The following is a 19,736-nucleotide window of genomic DNA, read 5'->3' as shown; positions in this document are numbered from 1 at the left end:
CAATCTTGCATTATGATGCAGTCTCACTACAAGTAGTGCACATTTCTTGAGGCCAAAAGAAGTGGTGAAAATTAGGTGTGAGAAGTTATTTTGGAATGGAGAATGTTGCATTATGGGACGTTGGCCCCTTGCTTCCAGCCTTAATGAAAAATTTAGACCTGATATAAACCCCTCGACAAATATGAGCAAGTGCTTGTCTATTTTTGTAACCAAAGTGTTAAGCTACAGAATACTGCAAACTGATCGGGATTTAAAGCTTTCACTGCTTAAAGCAATGTTTCTTTCCTTCAAGAAGAACTTGGATTAAAAAGACTTGGACTTTTCAGCTTAGTCTCCTCTTTTCTAAGTGGGGATGTGCTAGAGATCTATAAAATCATGACTGGTATGGAAAAAGTGAATAAGGAAAAGTTAGTTATTCTCACAATAAAAGAACTAGGGGGTCACCAAATAAAATTAATAGGCAGCAGGTTTAAAAACAAAACAAAAAACAGGAAGTTTTTCTTCACTCAGCACAAAGTCAACCTGTGGAACTCCTTGCCAGAGGATGTGGTAAAGACTAGAACTTTAATAGGGTTCAAAAAAGAGCTAGGTAGACTCATGGAGATTAGGTCCATCAATGGCTAGTAGCCAGGATGAGTAAGAATGGTGTCCCTAGCCGCTGCTTCTCTAGAAGTGGGAGACAGGGGAGGGATCACATGAGGATTGCCTGTTGTGATCCCTCCCTCTGGGGCATTTGGTATTGGCCACTGTTGGCAGACAGGATACTGGGCTAGATGGACCTTTCATCTGACCCAGTATGGCCATTCTTATGTTCCTTATTGGTGCGATAATGGTCAGTTGCTCCTGCTCAGTGTTGTAGGCTTTCCCTTTTACTTATAGAGATTGTTTTAATGCTTCATTCATAGATCTACGTAGACATTGTCACATTCACCCCCAGAAAGTTAGGCAAAAAAAAATGACAAACATATTGCAATTTACAAAACTTGTTTGGTGTCAAGGTTCCCTATAAAGGAATAGGGAAGGAGAAGTCCCTTATACCACAGCTCTCAAAAGCCACCAAGTAGTGGAGAGATGCTTTAATAGCCAAGTGGAGAAGTTTGAGAGGGGGGAGTTCGATCTCTAGTGTCTTATCTGCTTGTTTTAAGATAGTCTTCCACTCTGGTGCTGTAGTGCCTGTAGTGGTAGTTTCACATTGCAGTAAAGGACATGTATATGGCCACTAGGGATGTTAGCAGCTAGTTGGCTGTTTAACTGATAAAATCAATTATCGATTAACAGTCCCAGTTAACTGCAACACTCCCTCTCCCCACAAGCCCCATATGTGCTCTGCATTTAAAACTCAGACCGGCAGGCTGGCTCAGTACCACCCCACCAGTCTGAGTTTTAAAGCAATAGCATGCAGGGGAGCTGTGCTGCTAACTCTTGATTTTTAAACCAGTTCCCCTTGCGGACAGAGTCCCGCCTGCTTCCCCACACTGTATAAGAGGCAGCAGCACAGGATGGCACAAGGCTCCCCAGGAGTGCACTGGATGCTCCAGAGTTTGGGGGTGGAGGGAGGATTTATTTTAATAACCATACAACCTCTAAGAATTGTTGCAGCTACACAATTACTAAAATTAACGATTTCTAAAATCCCTAATGGCAACCAGTATTTTCTGGTGTTTCTTTTAACTAATGAAGATGTGTTCAAATAAGGTTTTTTCCAGTTTCATCCTGAAGAGAGAAAATACCTTGATATTGTTTATTCCTGCAGAAAAAACTTCTAAAAATGCAGCATTATAAACCTGGTTGCAGGGGTAAATAAGATAATAAGTTTTGAGAGGACAATCCATTAAATATAAATGCTGTAGCTGTGGTAATTGAATATGGTAAGAAGTGGTGAAACCTTTCAGTGGCTTTGTGTGTTTTAAGTATTTTTAAAACTATTTTATATACATACCGCTACACGCACATGCAGGACTTGTTTTAAAATAATTTTATCTGTAGAAGATCAAAAGTATCTACCTTTCCCTATTCTGAATATCATTATGCTCCAGGCAACATTGTTACAGAACTACTGGAGTATAGTCCAGTGCTAAAATATATTTTTGCATGATTAATTTTTTCAGGTAGAATTACACAGAATCAGTTTATAAATGTATAGCATGGACTTCCCCAGACCAAACAAAAAACAAAAAAAAACCACAACTACTTTAGAAGGGCCGGGAGACCTTATGTACTTGGAATTTATGAAAAGTTAGTAAAGAGCATGCAGATAAGTATGCAGCCCAGGGTTTTCAAAAACTTTCAATCCTTCTCCACCAAAAAGCATACCTTTTTGGAAGCAGAGGTTCACAAAGCAAATTTTAATTTTTTGATGTTCTGGCAGTCTAGAGTATTTACATGAAGAAAAATATTAGAACATTTTTCATGCTAATCACAGGCTCTAAATTTAGTTTTTCCATTCACAGCTTAAGTTTTCAAAATAAAAAAAAAAAGGCAATTAAAAGAAGGTTGCAAAAACTTGGCAATTAAGGGACAAAATCTATTCACCAACCATAATAATAATGTAAGTAAAATGTTGCAATAAAGAACAGAGAGCAAAACATAGCATTTTTACTATTTTGAGAACCTGAGCCATTCAACTCATTACCTTTAAAAAAGTCTTTTTTTGGCTCTTTATAAACTTGTTTATTTTTAAAAGCTGAGTTAGATCAAGTGAGATCAGATACACAAGTGATATAAAAGTATTTATTCACATAATTTACATATAGAACAGACTGTTTCTTTGAATCCAAAAGCTTACACGTGAACAATATTCCTACAGTGTCAGTGAAAGAACACGTCAAGGAAAGCAGTCCTTTGCCACATCTTAATAGAAATGATAAGCCATTGATCAGTGCAACTTAACATAGGGTGCTGTTCTGTATCCTTCCATCGCTATGACTTATACAACTTTCATTCCAGCACGGAAAACACACATTACAGAAATGTGATTCACTTCAAAAGATACTTGTAACAAAACACACATGGTTTGCTGTTTAAAAAAAAAAAAAAGTCCGTTGTCCCTTCTATTTCACAGGGATAAATAAGGCACAATACATTTTGCTGTCTCTGATTATCATTTATGACATACAAATTATTTTTAACTTGTCATTTGAATTGCATCTGACATACTATGAATGAGTCTGTACTGCTTTAGCAGGTACTTAGAATACATTATTTTATAGCATCCTCCTCCACAAATCATTTTGAGAATGTATCAGTGGGGGTGATATAGCTGCTTTATCTAATTCTAAAATGCAACAAGCCCAATGTAACAACAAAATATTTGCATACAAGAACCAGACTCTACAATATGCACATTAGCCTTAGCTACATGTATTCAGTGTTATTATATTACTGCAATGTTTACCATAGAAGGAGAAAAAACACAAATATGGGTATTTCAAATTAAAATAAATTGTCAAACCGTGAGACATTCATCTCAAACTGGACATGAGATTGGATCAATTTGTACAGTCATTTTTTGAATTCCAATTGTCATTTACTTGAAAAACAGAGGAAAATATTCTGTTTGACAGTTTTCCCTTTCCACTGTAGCATTAAAACTAACTGCTTCTCACATTTGGATGCTACAAAACAAGCTGAGCTTCTAGTTTAATGATTCCTAACAGCTGGGCTATTTTTGCTTATTATTCAAGTCTTGAGGGCTCTTTTAGAAACTAAGTCAAAAAAATAACTTCTGAAAGGATAAAAATTCAAGTCTCAGCTAGTGACTCAAGGGGAATCTGATAATTATAGTTAGGAAATAATTATGGATTTGCTAGTAAATCACCACCACCTCTACAGATTTTTTTTTTTTTTTTTTTTGCAGAGGGTGGCAAAATAATCTTTAAAATAGTTTGAATATTCAATTTAGAAAATGTTTTAACTCATTAAGAATCATTTTAGTTGAAGCCAGATCCATGCACTAAAATACAAATTATCTTAAGGTTGTGCTTCTACCTATAAACAAACATACACTAAGCATTACTGACTGAGCTGTGGCAAATAAAGCTCGAGTTAAATAACTGCATTGAAGAGGTTGTTCAGAATTAATATGGAACTAAATTTGTGACATACTCATCTTGACATATGGGACATTGTGTAAATCCCATTTTCTGAAAGTCTATTTTTCATCCTTGATTTCCAGTGGTGAATGTTTAATCAAAGAAAAAAATGCAGATTTTTACCTAAGTCTAATTTTCAATACCTACTTACTATTTCAAAAAGTCAAGAATTTAAGAATGAAAATGTATTTGTCTTTTAGAATAATTCCTGATTTTTGAAGAATTGAGACCATGTGACTGTTAACCCCTCATGGCAATTTTTTCTCATTACATAAGTGAAAGTTAGTCTTCATGTGACAAATCAAATACCATCCTAAAACTAAATTTCAGCACTGGGGGGACAAAAAACAAACATGAAATAGGAGGAAAACCTTTATGAGATAAAGGTTTCAAAAGTGGCAAATCCTCAAAACTACCTCATTCAATAGTTCTAGGTTCGAATCTGCTCACCTTTACTCTTAATTGGAATTTCCTTAGTATAAATTACATCAATGGAGTTATATGAATATATAAAGACAGTGCATGAGCAGAATCCAGTCTATTGTATTAAATATTTAATTTAGAAAGAAATCCGCATTTACAATTGGACATCTGTCCATCTTTTCCTTACCCCCAAATCAGATAGATGAAGGACTAACATGGGATAGCATCTTTTAATACATTAAAATTAAATAAATAGTCTTTCATGTTTATCTCTGTACATTTAAAAGGGATTAAACATTCTGCTTTCCAATGATGACCTTAAGCTTATGTATCTGTGAATTTGTCATTACAAATATACATACTTTGGAGAAGTCTATAAAATAACCAACAATAGAAAACTTCTCTATGTATTTACAACACTAATCTTTTCGAATTGATTATCTATCTACAGAGATAAATATGAAGATTAATTCTCCTTCCTGCAGTGGAACTTCACAAAAAGAAGTATAGCAAATAAGTTGTAATAATGAGCCCCAAAAGCTTCAGCATTATGATTTGAAGGGATATTGGCATGTGGATAGTCATTTATTCATTGCACTTCTTGAAGGTAGTCATGTCCCTAAGCTGGTTGTAGAAAAGTTATGTAAACCAACAGCTGCTGTTCAGTCTCATCATGCCAATCTAGTTCTGACATGTTTGAAAATGCTCAGATTACCCAGAATGAGGGGGGAAATGATTTTCTTCTCCAACAGTGCTTGTTATTCTCCATTAGTGAGTCTGGAAATAAATTAAGACCAAGGAAGAAAAAGGAGAATTCACAGCAACCCATCTATACACAGTTCCATTGTTGCACTGAATTCTTAGAATCTAGAGCTTTATTCTGAATCATCTACCTCCATAAAGATATCACTGAAAAAATATTCCGAGATTCTGGTTGGCTCCTCTTCTTTCTCCTGTCCTTTAGCACAAGAAGCTTGTTTCTCAGAAGACTCAGAAGAAATCTAAGGAAAAAAAAAAGGCTGCACTTACAAGTTTTAACATGTACTGAGATTTGCTGTCTCTCTCATGAATCTGTGCCTCATCTTATGTACAAACTGTTAATATAATTATTTCCGCAATCAAAATTGTTTTGGCAAATAATCTGACATTAACCAAGCAAAACTGTAGTACAATCATCCTCAAAATCTCCAATTCATTTATGCAGTTGGATGGATTGATTTTATCTGATTAAGCTATTATCTGTAATATTTATTCTTTAAAAATCTACAACGTAATGGAATTCTACTCTTGAATCCATGCTCCTGGAGTAGGGATGTAATAGTGTAGTTAATTAACTGATTAACCAATAAGCAAACGCTTATCAGTTAATGCTATAGACTACGTGCATTTCCTCCTCCCCTCCACCGCTATTAAATTTTAGCCAACTCGCCAGCAGCCTGGCTCAGTCCCAACTTGTGCCAGATCCAGGACCTACCCCCACAATGGCTCTTTGTTTAAAAGTCTATTAGAAGCCAGGTGGGCAGACAGCCCAGCTCAGTTCCAGCTCATGCTGGGTCTGGGAGCTCAGATCATCCCTCCCCCCCGACACGGGCTGCTGTTACCCTGTGTGGCTGACTCTGTATGTGAGGCAGCAGCGCAGGATGACAGGCAGCTTGGTCCAAGAGGGGAGCTGGTTTTTAAAACTGGTTCACCTTGCAGACCAGCTCCCACCTGGAACTGTGTGCTGCTGCTGCTCAGAGGCAACAGCATGGAGTGGCAGGGAGCTCCTTGGGAATTGAGCCAGAGCACACTGGCTGCCAGTCCTACCCCCAGGGACTATAGAATAGTCGAGTAACTGATAAAAATCCTTGAGGTTAATCGACTATTCAATTAACCAATATTTAACATTCCTACTTCTGAGACAGATGTACAAATTTTCACAGCTCCTAGACACACATGCTATTTCTGGTAAGGTAATAACAGAAATGAGATCTGCAATATTATAATACATAAGCAACAGGGGTTAACATTTGTAACATAAGCAACATTTGTACAGGAGAAGACCATGTGGCTGATTTGCAAATTTCATTGACATACACAAGCCAGAGGCAGACAAGTAGTAGTACATGTTCTGAAATACAAAACGTGAGATGGTATAACCTTCAAAACATAGTTGTCAGGCTGCTGCAGCAAGATGTAATCAGATATGGTTCACTTGGTAACAAGCTCAACATATTGTCAAGTAATAAAAACTGTGTGGACTTTGAGGGCTTTAGCATTTTCAAATAAAAGCCTAGAGACCTTTTTACTCTCAGTTTTGTCAGAAACGACATTCAAGTTAGTGGGAAATGTTGGCAAGACAATTGATTAAGGTGACCCTCCAAAACCTTTCGGGGACAATTTATTAGGGATTAAATAGGGGTTTCAAACAATTATCCTTAAGTTCCCTCTAAATTGTGTGGCTGGGCAGCTGCCCAGCAAGATATCAAGTGCTGCACAAGTTAACTGTCCCTCCACCTATTGCTGTGCTGCTCCTGCCTTCGGACTTGGAGCTGTTCCCAGAGCCTCCTAATTGCTTTGCAAAGGAGGGGAGGAAGGGGGCATGCTGATGTCAGGCCCCTCTCTCTGCCCATGTACCCCATCTTTGCCAAGTGATGTCAGAGGTGTGACAGGGAACAGAGGGAAACTGCTGAAACTATGTACTGATCTACTCAAAAGGGCAACATAGCAGCAAATCATAGGGCTGCAAAGAAAAAGTAGCGCTCAGGATTTTAGTGAGGCTCCACCAATTGGGCTTCATTTTGCCATCATCTGAAATTCTGTGCTTTAACTGACGTGTAAACAATAGCAAGACAGTAACCTCCATAGAGCTGTAGAGCCCCACACAGATACAAAATTTTGCATCCATTGTTGCAGATACCTGTGGATATAAAGTGGATATCTGCAGCTTCGTAAAACTCTACAAATCCTCTTTTGGTGGAGAGTGAGGGCTGGGTATTTTGTAAAAGAAAAAAAAGGGGGGGCCCCTTTCAGTAAGGAATGCAGTCTGGGAGACGTGTTCTCCCACCGTGGGTCCACGTTGTCTGGGACTGGGGCAATGGCCTGACTTCTCCATCAGCGCACAGCTTCACATCAGATCTGTCAGCCAGGACTCTACACTTCAGATACTTTGAGTTTTAGTCCTCTGACTATAACTCAGAACAGGAGGAAGCTGCTCCACTTCTCCCAGAACTCAAGATGATGCTGTATATACACATACACTTCTTCCCCATGCACTGCAGCTGCACTGGGGAGGTCCTGCCAGGCAGGCTATCAATTTATTTGAAGGGGCAATGCATGTCTCAATCACAGTCACACACAGAGTCACATTTACTTCCTCCCAGCATATACTTGTATTATTGTTACTTCCTGCAATTATTCTTTCAAAGTGCTATTATTTGAGTTTTTGACTAGTCTGTTCATTTAATAATTTTCATTTCTCTCTCAAGCTTAACTTAATTCTAGTTATTTCCAAAATGTCTAGCCTGTCCTTGCTGAACAAATTATCCATATGGTAACTTACAAAAAATACATATACATATCTTTTTGTTTCTATTGGTGGTACAGATCAGCATATTACCTCAATAATTTGGTGCATATAACAAAACTCATTTCACACAGGTATGGAAAAAAAAATAAAGGTAATATTATGTTGGGATAAGTGTCCTGTTTCAGGTTTGCTTAATGAGGAAAATGTAAAATGACCTTCAGAGATCAGAACAAGAGAACTGGGGAGATTTAATATTAACTAACATAATTTCCTCCTTAAGGAGAGGAAAAACAGTACAAATGAGATGGGATGAAATCAAGCAACTGCATTTTTAACTGTTCAGTTATGGTTCCCACTACACTTTCCAGGAAACATGAAACCAAACACCTGTCTCCTTTAGGTAAAGAGCAAATGGGGAATTTTCAGAGACAGATGTGATCAGTTCCCTGGGTCTGCTCTCCACCTTATGTGCTCAAAACAGTGACCTCGAATTCCTGATTTAAGATAGAAGTGAAGGCTAAAACTGGGAGAAAAATGTCAAAATTTAAGATGACTTTTGTTATCGGAACTTTGCTCTAAGACAGCAGTTCACAAACTTTAGCAACCTAGGGATCCCCATTTTGATTTAAATGTTTTCGTGGACCCCCTAGCCAGCTCCTAATTTTCCTTCGGGGTGCTCAACCCCTGTTCAGTCCCAGGACCTGTTCCCACTCCACTCCCTCTTCCAAGGCACCACTTCCACTCCATCTCTTCTCACTCCTGCTCCTCCCTTCTCCCTCCCAGTGCTTCCTCCATGCCACTGAACGGCTGTTCTGCAGCACTCAGGAAGCAGTAGGAGGGAAGGAGAATTGATCAGTCCCAGACATAACTTGCAGACCATCTGGATGTCCCTAGCTTGAGAATCACTGCTCTAGTAGATTCCAACATATAAAATAATGGCATATAATTGTGGTTTGTTTGATCCTATCATTCACCATAGTAATTTTGTTCAATTTTTTGACGTACAGATAAGCAAAGGAAGTCCACAATTCTACAAGAAAAGTCACAGTGAACACTTCACACACACAAATGGTTGTCCCCTATTAGTGCTTTATATTTCATACAGACACGATGTTCATAGGTAACCATATGTACCTGAACTGCAGCACTGCCTATATTCTCACATTCAGCAGAGGATGGCAAGCTCGTAGAGGGAAAGGAACAGGACTCCTGAGTGTCTGTAGTGTTCTCAGTAGATGGAGTTGTTTTTTTCAGACTTCGACTTGAGGCAGCTATGAGAGGTTTTCGGAGTCTCTGTCTATTCCCTTTAGCATCCTCTCCAGGTTCAGCATTACTTGATTTACAAATTAAAGATAAAAACCCCAGAGGTCTTCGGCCAGCCCTATTCAAAACAAAAATTAACAGAGCTTCAAGATTTATATAATACTAGCAGCTTGCTTAATGAAAAAGGAGTAGAACTCCTGTTTCTATTTAATGAGAGTATGACTTACAATCTAATAGCAAACATTTCTGAATTATAGGAGTATGAATAAACATTCTAAAATAAAGCATTTGGAACAAGTTAATCAAATCAGGAACTGTTTTGTTTGCATCTTTTTTTTGTTTTGTTTTTTTATTTTCTGAATTGGAAAATACCACAAATTTACCAGATGACTTAAATAGCACAGAAGCCTAATCCTAACTACCTACTACATGCCGCGTGTAGCCGCGGGCACGGAGTCCAAACTAGCGGGGCTTTAAAAATGGCGGCGTCTGGCAAGATGCAAATGAAGCCCGGGAAATTCAAATCCCGGGCTTCATTTGCAATTTCGGTTGCCTACATTAACCACCCTACTTCGAACTGGGGTGGTAGTGTAGACATACCCTAAAAGACTTCAACAGCCTCCATGCCAGCACAACATGAAAGCTGGAGCCCGTCTCTCATATTCAAGAATGGCAATGTAAGCTCTCAGATCCCCTGGCAAAAGAAACAGCTGCAAAGGAGATCGGACAGCTTCTTGCCACAAGAACAGGAAACTCCTTTTCACAGGCCTCCACTAATGCATCACGTGAGGGTGGAATCCTCCTCTCCCAAGGGCACCTAGAAAGAGTCCCAGAATTCAGAAGGAAGGCACTCCTTGCAACAGGACCTGCACCAGATCTTCACTCTATCAACATCAGGATAACCAGTCACAGTGAACTGTTCATGTTAATTCGGAAACAAAAAAATCTGGGGCAAAAGCCCAGAAACATTTTTTAGACTAATCTCTGAAGATTATGCATGAATATCACTTACATCTGTGACTGACACTAGAATACAAATAAGCAACAACTAAACTCTGCTCACAACAATGATGATATGAGAGGCGAAATCATGGGTCAATAGGTAACAGTAAAAGGTACTAGGACAAGAAAAAACAGAGGATTACAAAAACAGATGACTGTAGGTAGAATAAAATGATGAGTAAATAAGTGATAGTTAGAGGAACAGAACTAAACATAAGGGGAAAGGTAAATCAAAAGATATAAAAAGGAACATATGAAGCAATAAAAAAAAGTAATGCTGCATCTTCTGTTTGTTGTCTAGACTGTAAACTCTATAGGGCAGTGTTATGTCTTAACATAGCTCTAAAGACTGAGTACACGAACACTTAACTGAAAAAAAAATTAACAAAGCAGGTACATTTATACTGTATATAACAACACAGGAAGGGGGTATTTAAAATAAATGTTTATAAAAAAAGTTACTAATCTAGTTGTTCACTAGCATTTGGAGACTTGGGGAGTCTACATCACAAAAAAAGCCACTGTGTAAGAAGCCAAATACTTAGTAGACAAGGGATTCAAATATCTGTTCACTGAGGCATACTACCAGAAAAAGCATGAAACAGAATGGATCATCACTGATTACATATTCTAGTCATTGAGTGGTAATAGTGTAGAGGGACTATATTTCCCTATACTAAATACAGGACGTGGTAAAATTACTCCCATTCAAGTGAGTTCAGCACTAATCAGTCAAAGCTATGCAGTAAAACTCCTCAAATTAACATCAGGTTGACTGCACCCATTAAAAAAAAAATCCAACTACACAGTATTTCATTTACCTTATCTGTAAGGCTTTAGGATTCACATGTGGAAGGGGTGACACACTCACACACTCATATCCCTCTCTCATACAGGGAGGGTGACCAGCTAAGTTGACCCTCCTTGCCTGGTGCTCTCTGCGTTCCATGCCTGGCTCCCGGGATGGGCCCGCTTCTCCTGTTACCTATTACTGTTTCTCCCCAAGGCAACAGTAGGGAGGGGGGGGTGTTTACAGGGTCATATGCTCCCTCTCTAGATTTCTGCTAGGGTTCACACCAGAATGTGGCCAGCAGCAGCCTTTCATCATTGTGCAAGAGGAAAGGTACTGGAGCTTCTTCCAGCCATGGGAGGAAGGGAAGAGAAGGAAGGGATGACCTGGCTCATGTCTTTGCAGAGTTCATCTCTTCTCCCTCTCTCCCCCTGCCCTCTGTTCCCATGGTTGGAGGCAGCTTGTCCCTTCCTGCCTGCACAGTGCCAAAAGGCAGCTAATAGCTCCAGGCTGCTGCTGGGCAGTGACATAACCCACCTACTTCCTGTCTGCCAGCTACAGCACAGGCAGGCAAGCATTAAGCTCTAAGGATTCATTATGTTGTGTACCAGAACCAGAGGAACCTGACTGCAAGGGCTTAATTGAACCTGGGCAGCTAGGGAAGGGTGCCTAAAGTATGGGGCAACTCTGCATTGCCTTGGAGCAGGAGAAGATGGTGCTAAGGGGGCTGCTGTGGCACTGTCAGGATGCAAAGAGACTGGAAATCGATTCTCACACCATTCTGAGCTTAGTTGAGGGGTGAAGGAGTATCCTTGTGTCAGTGTTATGCAGGGCTTTAGCACATGCAAGGCTTGGCTCCTTCTGGCCAGTGCCCTGGGTTTTGAGCTTTTCTTGGTGGGGTACTAGCCAGCCAGAGGCAGTGGGGAAGAAAGGAAGAAGCCTGCTATCCAGGCTGTTGGTAAGCAAAGCACTCTAACCAGGAGCTGGTTTTCTGCACAGCATGGAGTGGGACACACTCTGCTAGGGGTAACATGGAGAACTGGCAGGGCTGGGGTGTGTCTGTGTGCATGTATGCGAAGGGGCAAAGCAAAGGGGACAGTGAAAGGAGGAGCATATAAAGGGCAACAGAGGCAACATGTAACTGGCTGCCTCCTGGCACCTGCCCACTCTCAGCAGCCATTACAGCTCGGATTGCACGGCCAGTGCTGGTCACAAATGGGATGGGAAGTAGGAGGTGGGGCCCCACTGTCAAAGTAAGCACACAGAGGGAGTGATGCTGCCAGACCAGTAAGAGGAGCTGTCATGATTATGAGGGTTAGCCAGCAGCCTGGGGATTAAGGGGTTAACTACACCTAGCCAGGTGGAGTGACCAGTAGCAATGTAGGTGGGACTTTCAAACTGGGACAAAGGAATTTGGGTTTTTTCCTTTCTCCCTTTTGTCTCTCTGGGTGTGTTCTCTACAGCTACAGAGAGGGACAAGCATGTCTCTCTCTCTCCAAGACACCATTCTTCATTTTCTGTAAATAGGGTAAAGTTTAGGTAGTTTCGTTAGGCTTTAATGTTTTAAGAGTTGAGTATGGGATCTGATGTCTGGCACTGCTTAAAAGATGTTTTGGCTTTTCTTTGTAACTAAGTTCTAGGCCCATAGAGTTTCTCCATGAGTATATTTTGTTACCTTCCCATCTAGTCATTATGCCTGCAACAGGAATATTGTTGTAATAATAAAAGTCTTCTCTTTTCTTTTTATTAACCTGGTATTGGTTACTTGTGTGTCCTGATTTTTATAATAGGGGTGAGATTTCCCAAATGATCTTTCCCCTGATTTCTTTATCAATATTTGGGTGGTGGCAGCAGAAGTTTTAATCCCAAAATCTAGGTTTTTTAAGATTTTTGGGGAAGTTTTATACCAAAGCCTGGTAGATAAGGCTTTGGGGTACACTTACTGGTCTCCACTTCTGCATTTATCATGCCAGAGTGGGGAAGGAGCCATGACATGGTGGCATAGCAGTGGGATTATTTTGAGAACCCAGGATTTTTAAAAGGACACAGGTTTTTCTTTGAGTTGCAAGCTTTGCAGTTTTTCTTCTTTTTTCCCCTCTTTCTTTTGTTTCTGTGGGGCCTCGAGGAGAGGCAGACAGAAGCTTAAGCCAGACACAGACCATCCCAACCAGTTTTGGGTTTTTTTTCTAGTTTTCGGGACAACTGGATAGCTAGGATAGTTAAGACAGGATGTCCAGCTCTAGGACAGACTCATACCCCAAGGAGAGGGCAGGAGCAATGTATAGCCGCGCTGCTCCTCCCTCACCTCTGCCTTCTCTATGGGAAGCTGCCTGTAAGGCAGTTGGCAGATCTCTAACTCAGAAAGAGGTTGAGCTTATCCTACGGATAGAGAAGAGGTGAGCACAAACTGAGTGTGAGGAACAAGAACACCAGGCAAGGCTAGCACAAGAGGCCGAGGAGAAGCATGCCCAACCAGAACATCTGGAGAAGCTAGCAGCAATAAAAGCGGAGACAAGGTGAATGGAAGTAGAAGCACAGGCCAAAATAAAGGAAAAAACCCAAATTCCTTTGTCCCAGTTTGAAAGTCCCAACTACATTCCTACTGGTCACTCCACCTGGCTAGGTGTAGTTAACCCCTTAATCCCCAGGCTGCTGGCTAACCCTCATAATCATGACAGGAGCAGCCAGCTCTGCACACTGCAACTTTACCCCACCACCAGCCTTGTACACCCACCTTCATTACTGGCCACTGAACCTCCCTCACTCACTGCTGGTGAGCAGGCAGCTGGCAAGCCAGGATCCAGCTAACAGCTGGACCTGTCTCTACTGATGGGGGGCATGGAGAGAGGGATAGAAAATGTAGGACAATTTGCTTATTTTTAAGAAGTCAGGACACCTCCAAGAGGGCTTCAAAATGAGACCTCTAATCACCCTAAGAATACTTACAAGTGATCCATCTAGCCTTTCTAGTTTTTTGCTGAGGAAAAGTACGGACAATGTTCTAGTATAAGGGTTTTTAAACCTGGAATCACAACTACCTTGCCCTTCCCACGATGTTAAGTAGAAGGACTACCATATGCAAGTCCTGATAAGAAGGGGGTCTGCAGTATGAAAAGATGAGAACAAGTGCTTCAGAAGTACCTTGGCATCTGGGTTCCTGAAGAGGCAGCTGGGCTTTCAACGTGTCCCAAATGTCCAGATGCACAAATATCCAGAGAGCTTTCTTGCTCAGTTTCTTTTTCTTTTCCCTCCTGTTCCTTTCCTGACACCAACTCATCAGAACACTTGCATGCTGACTCTTCAAGCAGTACAGTTCCTAAATTCTGAAAGGATTCAGATTGCCCTCTTTCTGAAGTTTTAGACACAACTGTAGAGGTAGGTCTTTTTTTCTTCTTTGAAGTTTTCAGTTTTCCAGAAGTTTTCCCTTTAAGTGAAAAAATTAATATTACGCATAAATGGGAAATGTATGAGACACACAACCCAGGCTGGAGAGATTTAAGGGGACACAGATCCCCCTGAATGCATCCCAGGGGGATCCCGTCACATTCAAATTTTCTTTTAGAAATAGATCATATTTTGAGCCTGAAAACCTTACCTTCACACAGATAATTAGAATTGGAAAAGATAAATTAGGTCATGCAATCTGTATCAGCCAGGGCAGAATGCTCCCTATTATACTTTCTAGGGCTTGCCTCAGTCATCTTGAATTTTTCCAAGATATAGGCTTTCAAAATTTCTTTTGGGAGATTACTGCAAAACTTTAAAGTAGTACTCTGAAATCCCCTATACAAGTTTAAAGTGCTAAACAAATCTCACAATCTACAATTCAATCTACAATTTCCCCTTAATTTCATCCCACTGTTTTTACAATTACATCCCTTCTCTTCGCATTAGCTCAAATATTATGTCTTTATTGTTTCCATCTTTCAAATATTTGTAGGCTAATCCTTCTTTCAGTTAAGCCTTTTAACTAAGAAAAGGCTTTAAAAATCTTCCTCAGACATCAGTCCCTCTAGTCTCCTGTTCTTTTTTTCAGTTGTTCTTCTTGGAAACCCCTCTAATATATTCACATATTTCCAGTAATGAGGTTACTGTAACCAAACCAGTAACGAAAAATAAAATCACAGTTGTTAAGTTGTGTAGAGAAGGACTATAATTTCTGACAGAATGCCTTTTGTGCATGCAAACTATAGACCCAATTCAGAACCACTGAAGCCATTGAAAGTCTTCCCATTGATTTTTAAATATTTTTAGATCCAAATGTTAGATCAAACCCGGTATGATTCTGATTCTTTATTTGGTTACAGCGATACTAAAAATAGGGCATCTCCACTATATTTATGAGGTCCCACATAAAAACATTGTGTTCTATCTGCTGGGATATCATAACAGCTAAGACAGGGCCTATCCTGATCTGGTTAGAATTACAAATGCACAAAGACAGTTTGGCATACTACAGTTCATTGTTCCATTCCAAACATGAGGAAACATTTGCCAAACAGAAAACAGCAAATTTAGCACAGGTTGACCATCTCTGGTCCTAGACTCTCTGCTCCAACTGGGCCATGGATATTTCTGGACTGCTGAGCCACGGGACCCTAGTGGCCCAGGGGCAGGGGAGCCTGATGACCTGCAGACAGGTCCCAGAAGAGCCCGGAGTCCATCAGCAGAGGGGCCGACCTCCCCTGGTCTGGCTAACTGCCTCCTTCAGGACCAGTCAGGTACCGAGGTGCGGGACCAGAGAGGTCCAAAGTGTAGCAAAAAAATATTTGCCAATTTAAGAGCTTAGTTTTCTGATCTCTCTTGTTTAAGTTAACTGAACAGTTTTGTTCCAGTATTTAAGTAATGATGTAACAACTCTTCCTCCAGTTGACAGTAATTTAGTATGTATATGTCTGTTGGTGCTGTCTTGTTAAGAGGTATGTTCTTTTGACAAGTACTAAATGAAATTCCTAACCTTGTCAGCTAATTAAATCATTCTCCTTTGCTCTGTATTTGAGAGCTTTCTGTTGGCCTTTATATTGGTGTGCAGAACCTTTTATGGATTGGGGACTGCTGACCCACAGAAAAATCAGGCAGGCAGGAGGCAGCAGGGACTGGAGTGCCAGCATGGGCTCTCCATTGCTATGGGGAGGAGGGCCAGATCCAGGCAAGCCGGGGACTAAATCTGGATCCTGGGCCTTGGGTTCCCCACCCCTACTGTATATACAAGTTCCTAACGAGTATACTGAATATAGAATTTTCTTCTATATATGTCTGAGGCATTTTTGCTGGTTAATTTTTAGGCTTTTTTAAAACCCAATATCATTAATGAGCAAATTAAGATAAACTTTAAGAGCTACCTTTATTTAAAGCTCCAACTATAGTACTATTTTTGTAACCAGTGGAATAACAACATGAATATATAAAATTTTGCCAGACGCCTAATCCCAATGCAGGTATTTGAAACTTGAGTGAATGGTAGATATTTTCCCCTTAATGAGTAAATGGCCACAGGTAGAATTAGCTTGCAAAATGTCAATTTTAACTACCATTTACAAGATACTTCATATGCATTAGATCTCAATGATTCACCTACCAGCAATTTTCCTTGGAGCATTTGTTGATTTAAGTGAAGAGTCCTGTATTAAAAACATTTAAAAGTCAATTTCTCTTTTCAAAGAAGGTGCACTATGAAAGCTAGTAAGAAATAAAAATATTGTACATTTACAGCTGAGGACAAACAATAGGAAGAAAAACATCTTTAACTCTCAAGAACATGATGGGACCTCATGTCACTTGTGAACTCTAGTGTTATTGAAAAGCAGGCTTTTGGGGAATTATCAGAGTAGTCATGACAAGGGCCTCCAGTTCAGAAAATATAAGAGCAAGGAAGGTGCAGGGGGAATTTTCAAAGTTCCCACTAGAGCCATTGAAATCTTAGTGTAGAGTTTTCCACACCTCCAAAAATACTGTACTTAACAGCAAAAATACATGTAAGTTACTCCCAATAATTTGGTTACCGCACAGGATAGGAAATTTGTCCAGCTCCCCTAGTAAAGACGGCTGGGGACATTCTTAGCCACATAGCTTTTTCCTGTAATGATTTTTTCCCAAGAATCATGAAGCTCCTTTCCCTGAAACAAAGCAGCTAAATGACCAGTATATATCTGAAACTTCTCCTGCTGCAAGCACACCACCAAAATAAGAAAAACAAAACCTGAAAGTGGGTAAACCCACAGAAACAATTAGTAGGAACACAAAGTACGTCACATAGAAAGTACTATGGAAAACAGAGCCCATGAGTATATTCAAAGGCTTAGTCTACACTAGACCAGGCAGGTCGGCTTAAGATACGCCATCTAGCTATGCAAAATGAATAGCTGGATTCATCTGACCTTAAGCTGAGCTGCTGAAGCATCTACACTGAGAGAGGCCTAAGGGAGCATCACTCCCGTCAGCTTCCCTTACACCTCACACAATGAGGAGTATAGAACGCCAATGGGGGCTGCCACTAGACCTGCTAAACAGAATGCTAGAAGATCAACCTCCAGAGGGTCGATCTTCTCCGTAGTGAAGACATGCCCCAAATGAATACAAAAACTAGAGCCTAGAGTATTTATCATTCCTACTGTTTGAAACAAAAAGCAACTTACAGCTTTCATTTTGCTTCTTGGCAAAATTTCAAGTAGGTAATTTACCTAGTTAATATATTCATTATTTTGAAGACAAGCAGTACAAATGCATACCTCTCAGGAAATACCTTTTTATGCGTACTATGAATTAGTATCTGACCTTGTAAGTATTGGCCAGATTATCCTCTGTTGAGGTAGATGGAGTCTGCTTAGCAGGAGGAGTGTCACTTTCTTCAAGATCAACAGCATGCCTTTTCAAGGATGTCTGACCCAAATTAGCAAATGACTCTATTGATGCTCTCTGCAATCCTTCTGTTCCTGTATAGTTGTCTAAAGATGTAGCAGCTTTATCATCTGTAGCTGTTAATGATCCAATGCTGTATTTATAATACATGTCAAAGTTACCATTGTGAAAAGTTACTAATATCTTAACAAAATAAAAAAAAAATGTGCAGTTTATACAGCAAAGTTACAAGCTGATTAAGACACAAATCTTTGCTTATATTCTTATCTATAAGTAGTATCATTTCAAACCCCTTTTATCATTTAGATGATTAGCCATAGAAGCTTTGGGTTTCTTTTAAACCACCAGAAATTAGGCACTCTCATGACACCTTCTATCAGTCTTTTTAAAGGTCTTGTTTTTATTTTTAACATTTTGTTTCTGCTTGAACTGTACATTTTCATCTCAGTCCAATAGCATACTTTCCTTAATATATGAACACATGTATGAATTAGTATGTGACTTTTGTGTGTGATATCACATACTAGATGTTTTTGCTACAGTGAGTTGCAGAACAGGGCAATTAAGTTTCTAACAAAAAAAATATTTTGAGATCTGCATTTTGCTGTAATATCTGTGACCACCAAGGAGAATGGCATTCTTCCTGTCAATTATAGCTATATCTTTTATCTACGATAATCATGTTTGCAATTGTCAAATATAATTTAACTCTACTTCCATGAGAATATAAATCAATTGTGCATTAATATTAGCTGCATCTTACTGCAATTACTATAGTTTTCTAGATGCTCAGGGTATTTATACTTGCAGCCTAATCTCTACTAGATTTCCACTGCCACCATTAGGGAAGGACGATAGTCCTGTGGAACAACCAGGACAAAACTGGCCTGCCACAGAAGGAGAGTGGGGGGTGGGGAGAGACACTTGAGACACATATTCCATTACTGCCCTCAGTAATTTTGCCTGTCATCACCAAGGGGCCAACAGGCAAAAACTCTCTCAAGAAGGAGCCTCAGCTGTGGAGCTCCTACATCAAAGGGAAGATCTTCATCAGAATGAGGAGCAGTCTTAACAGCTGAGCTTACAATACCAACTGAGTGCCTAAGAGCTCTGTTTCATACATGCTGTGACACGGGAAGAGAACTATACATGAAGGAAGCATGTCAAAAGCTGCCAAAGTGTATTACTATGTTATTCTTAGGAAGATTTCCCTCTTAACTTACAAGTATATTGCTGTAACTTACTATGTGTAGATCTTGTTGCAATATTTAATGGCAATGAGACCTATTTCAACAACTGTGATGTGAAAATATTCACAGTCATATTAAATCATTTTTACAGGCATACTCCTAAACTCTTTGTTGTTTTCATGTACTGCTGTAAGCTTAGTTTGACACCAGTTAAATGCTTCTGTTTGTCTTTATTCAAGGAAAATATTATCAATCAACAGAATTAAAAAAATTAAACAAAAGATTTCTTATGTTATTTTTACAAGTGTTCTCACAAAGGTGAATCCTTAAGAATCTGGAAAAAGTGATTTAACTATGGAATTCATAGTATTTTAGAAAATATAAATGAGCTCAGATTTATAATTTGCATTATTTTTCACCATAAATGTTCAAGTCAATATAGAATTTGACTTTACTAGAAAAATTCTAATGAAACTAAGTATGGTGCTGTTGGCACATGACCAAAATATTTAATTAAAATAGATTTACATAATTGATTTATTGCTGACAGAACTGAGAACAATCACCTATCACTTATTTTAGTAAGTCTTGTGAGCCAGGTAATAGTTCCT

At 39.6% G+C, this 19,736-nt stretch overlaps 1 protein-coding gene across 3 annotated transcripts in view; it reads right to left on the bottom strand.

Moving 5' to 3' along the window:
- Window positions 1–2,716: 2,716 nt before the first annotated feature.
- Window positions 2,717–19,736, bottom strand: part of BDP1 (BDP1 general transcription factor IIIB subunit) — a 91,519-nt gene continuing 74,499 nt past the window's right edge. For all 3 annotated transcript variants that reach the window (XM_075932237.1, XM_075932239.1, XM_075932238.1), the window contains exons 38-42: window positions 17,852–18,068; window positions 16,656–16,698; window positions 14,219–14,501; window positions 9,157–9,403; window positions 2,717–5,515 (exon numbers count right to left, since the gene is read on the bottom strand). In XM_075932237.1, the coding sequence (XP_075788352.1) occupies window positions 5,390–5,515; window positions 9,157–9,403; window positions 14,219–14,501; window positions 16,656–16,698; window positions 17,852–18,068 (916 nt within the window). In that variant the 3' untranslated portion in view covers window positions 2,717–5,389. The remainder of the gene's footprint in view (window positions 5,516–9,156; window positions 9,404–14,218; window positions 14,502–16,655; window positions 16,699–17,851; window positions 18,069–19,736) is intronic.

This window comes from Pelodiscus sinensis, chromosome 6, assembly GCF_049634645.1.
Source record: "Pelodiscus sinensis isolate JC-2024 chromosome 6, ASM4963464v1, whole genome shotgun sequence".
Lineage (NCBI taxonomy): Eukaryota > Metazoa > Chordata > Testudines > Trionychidae > Pelodiscus > Pelodiscus sinensis.
The sequence above is the reverse complement of the archived record's forward strand: the minus strand, read 5'-3'. Positions and strand labels throughout refer to the sequence as shown.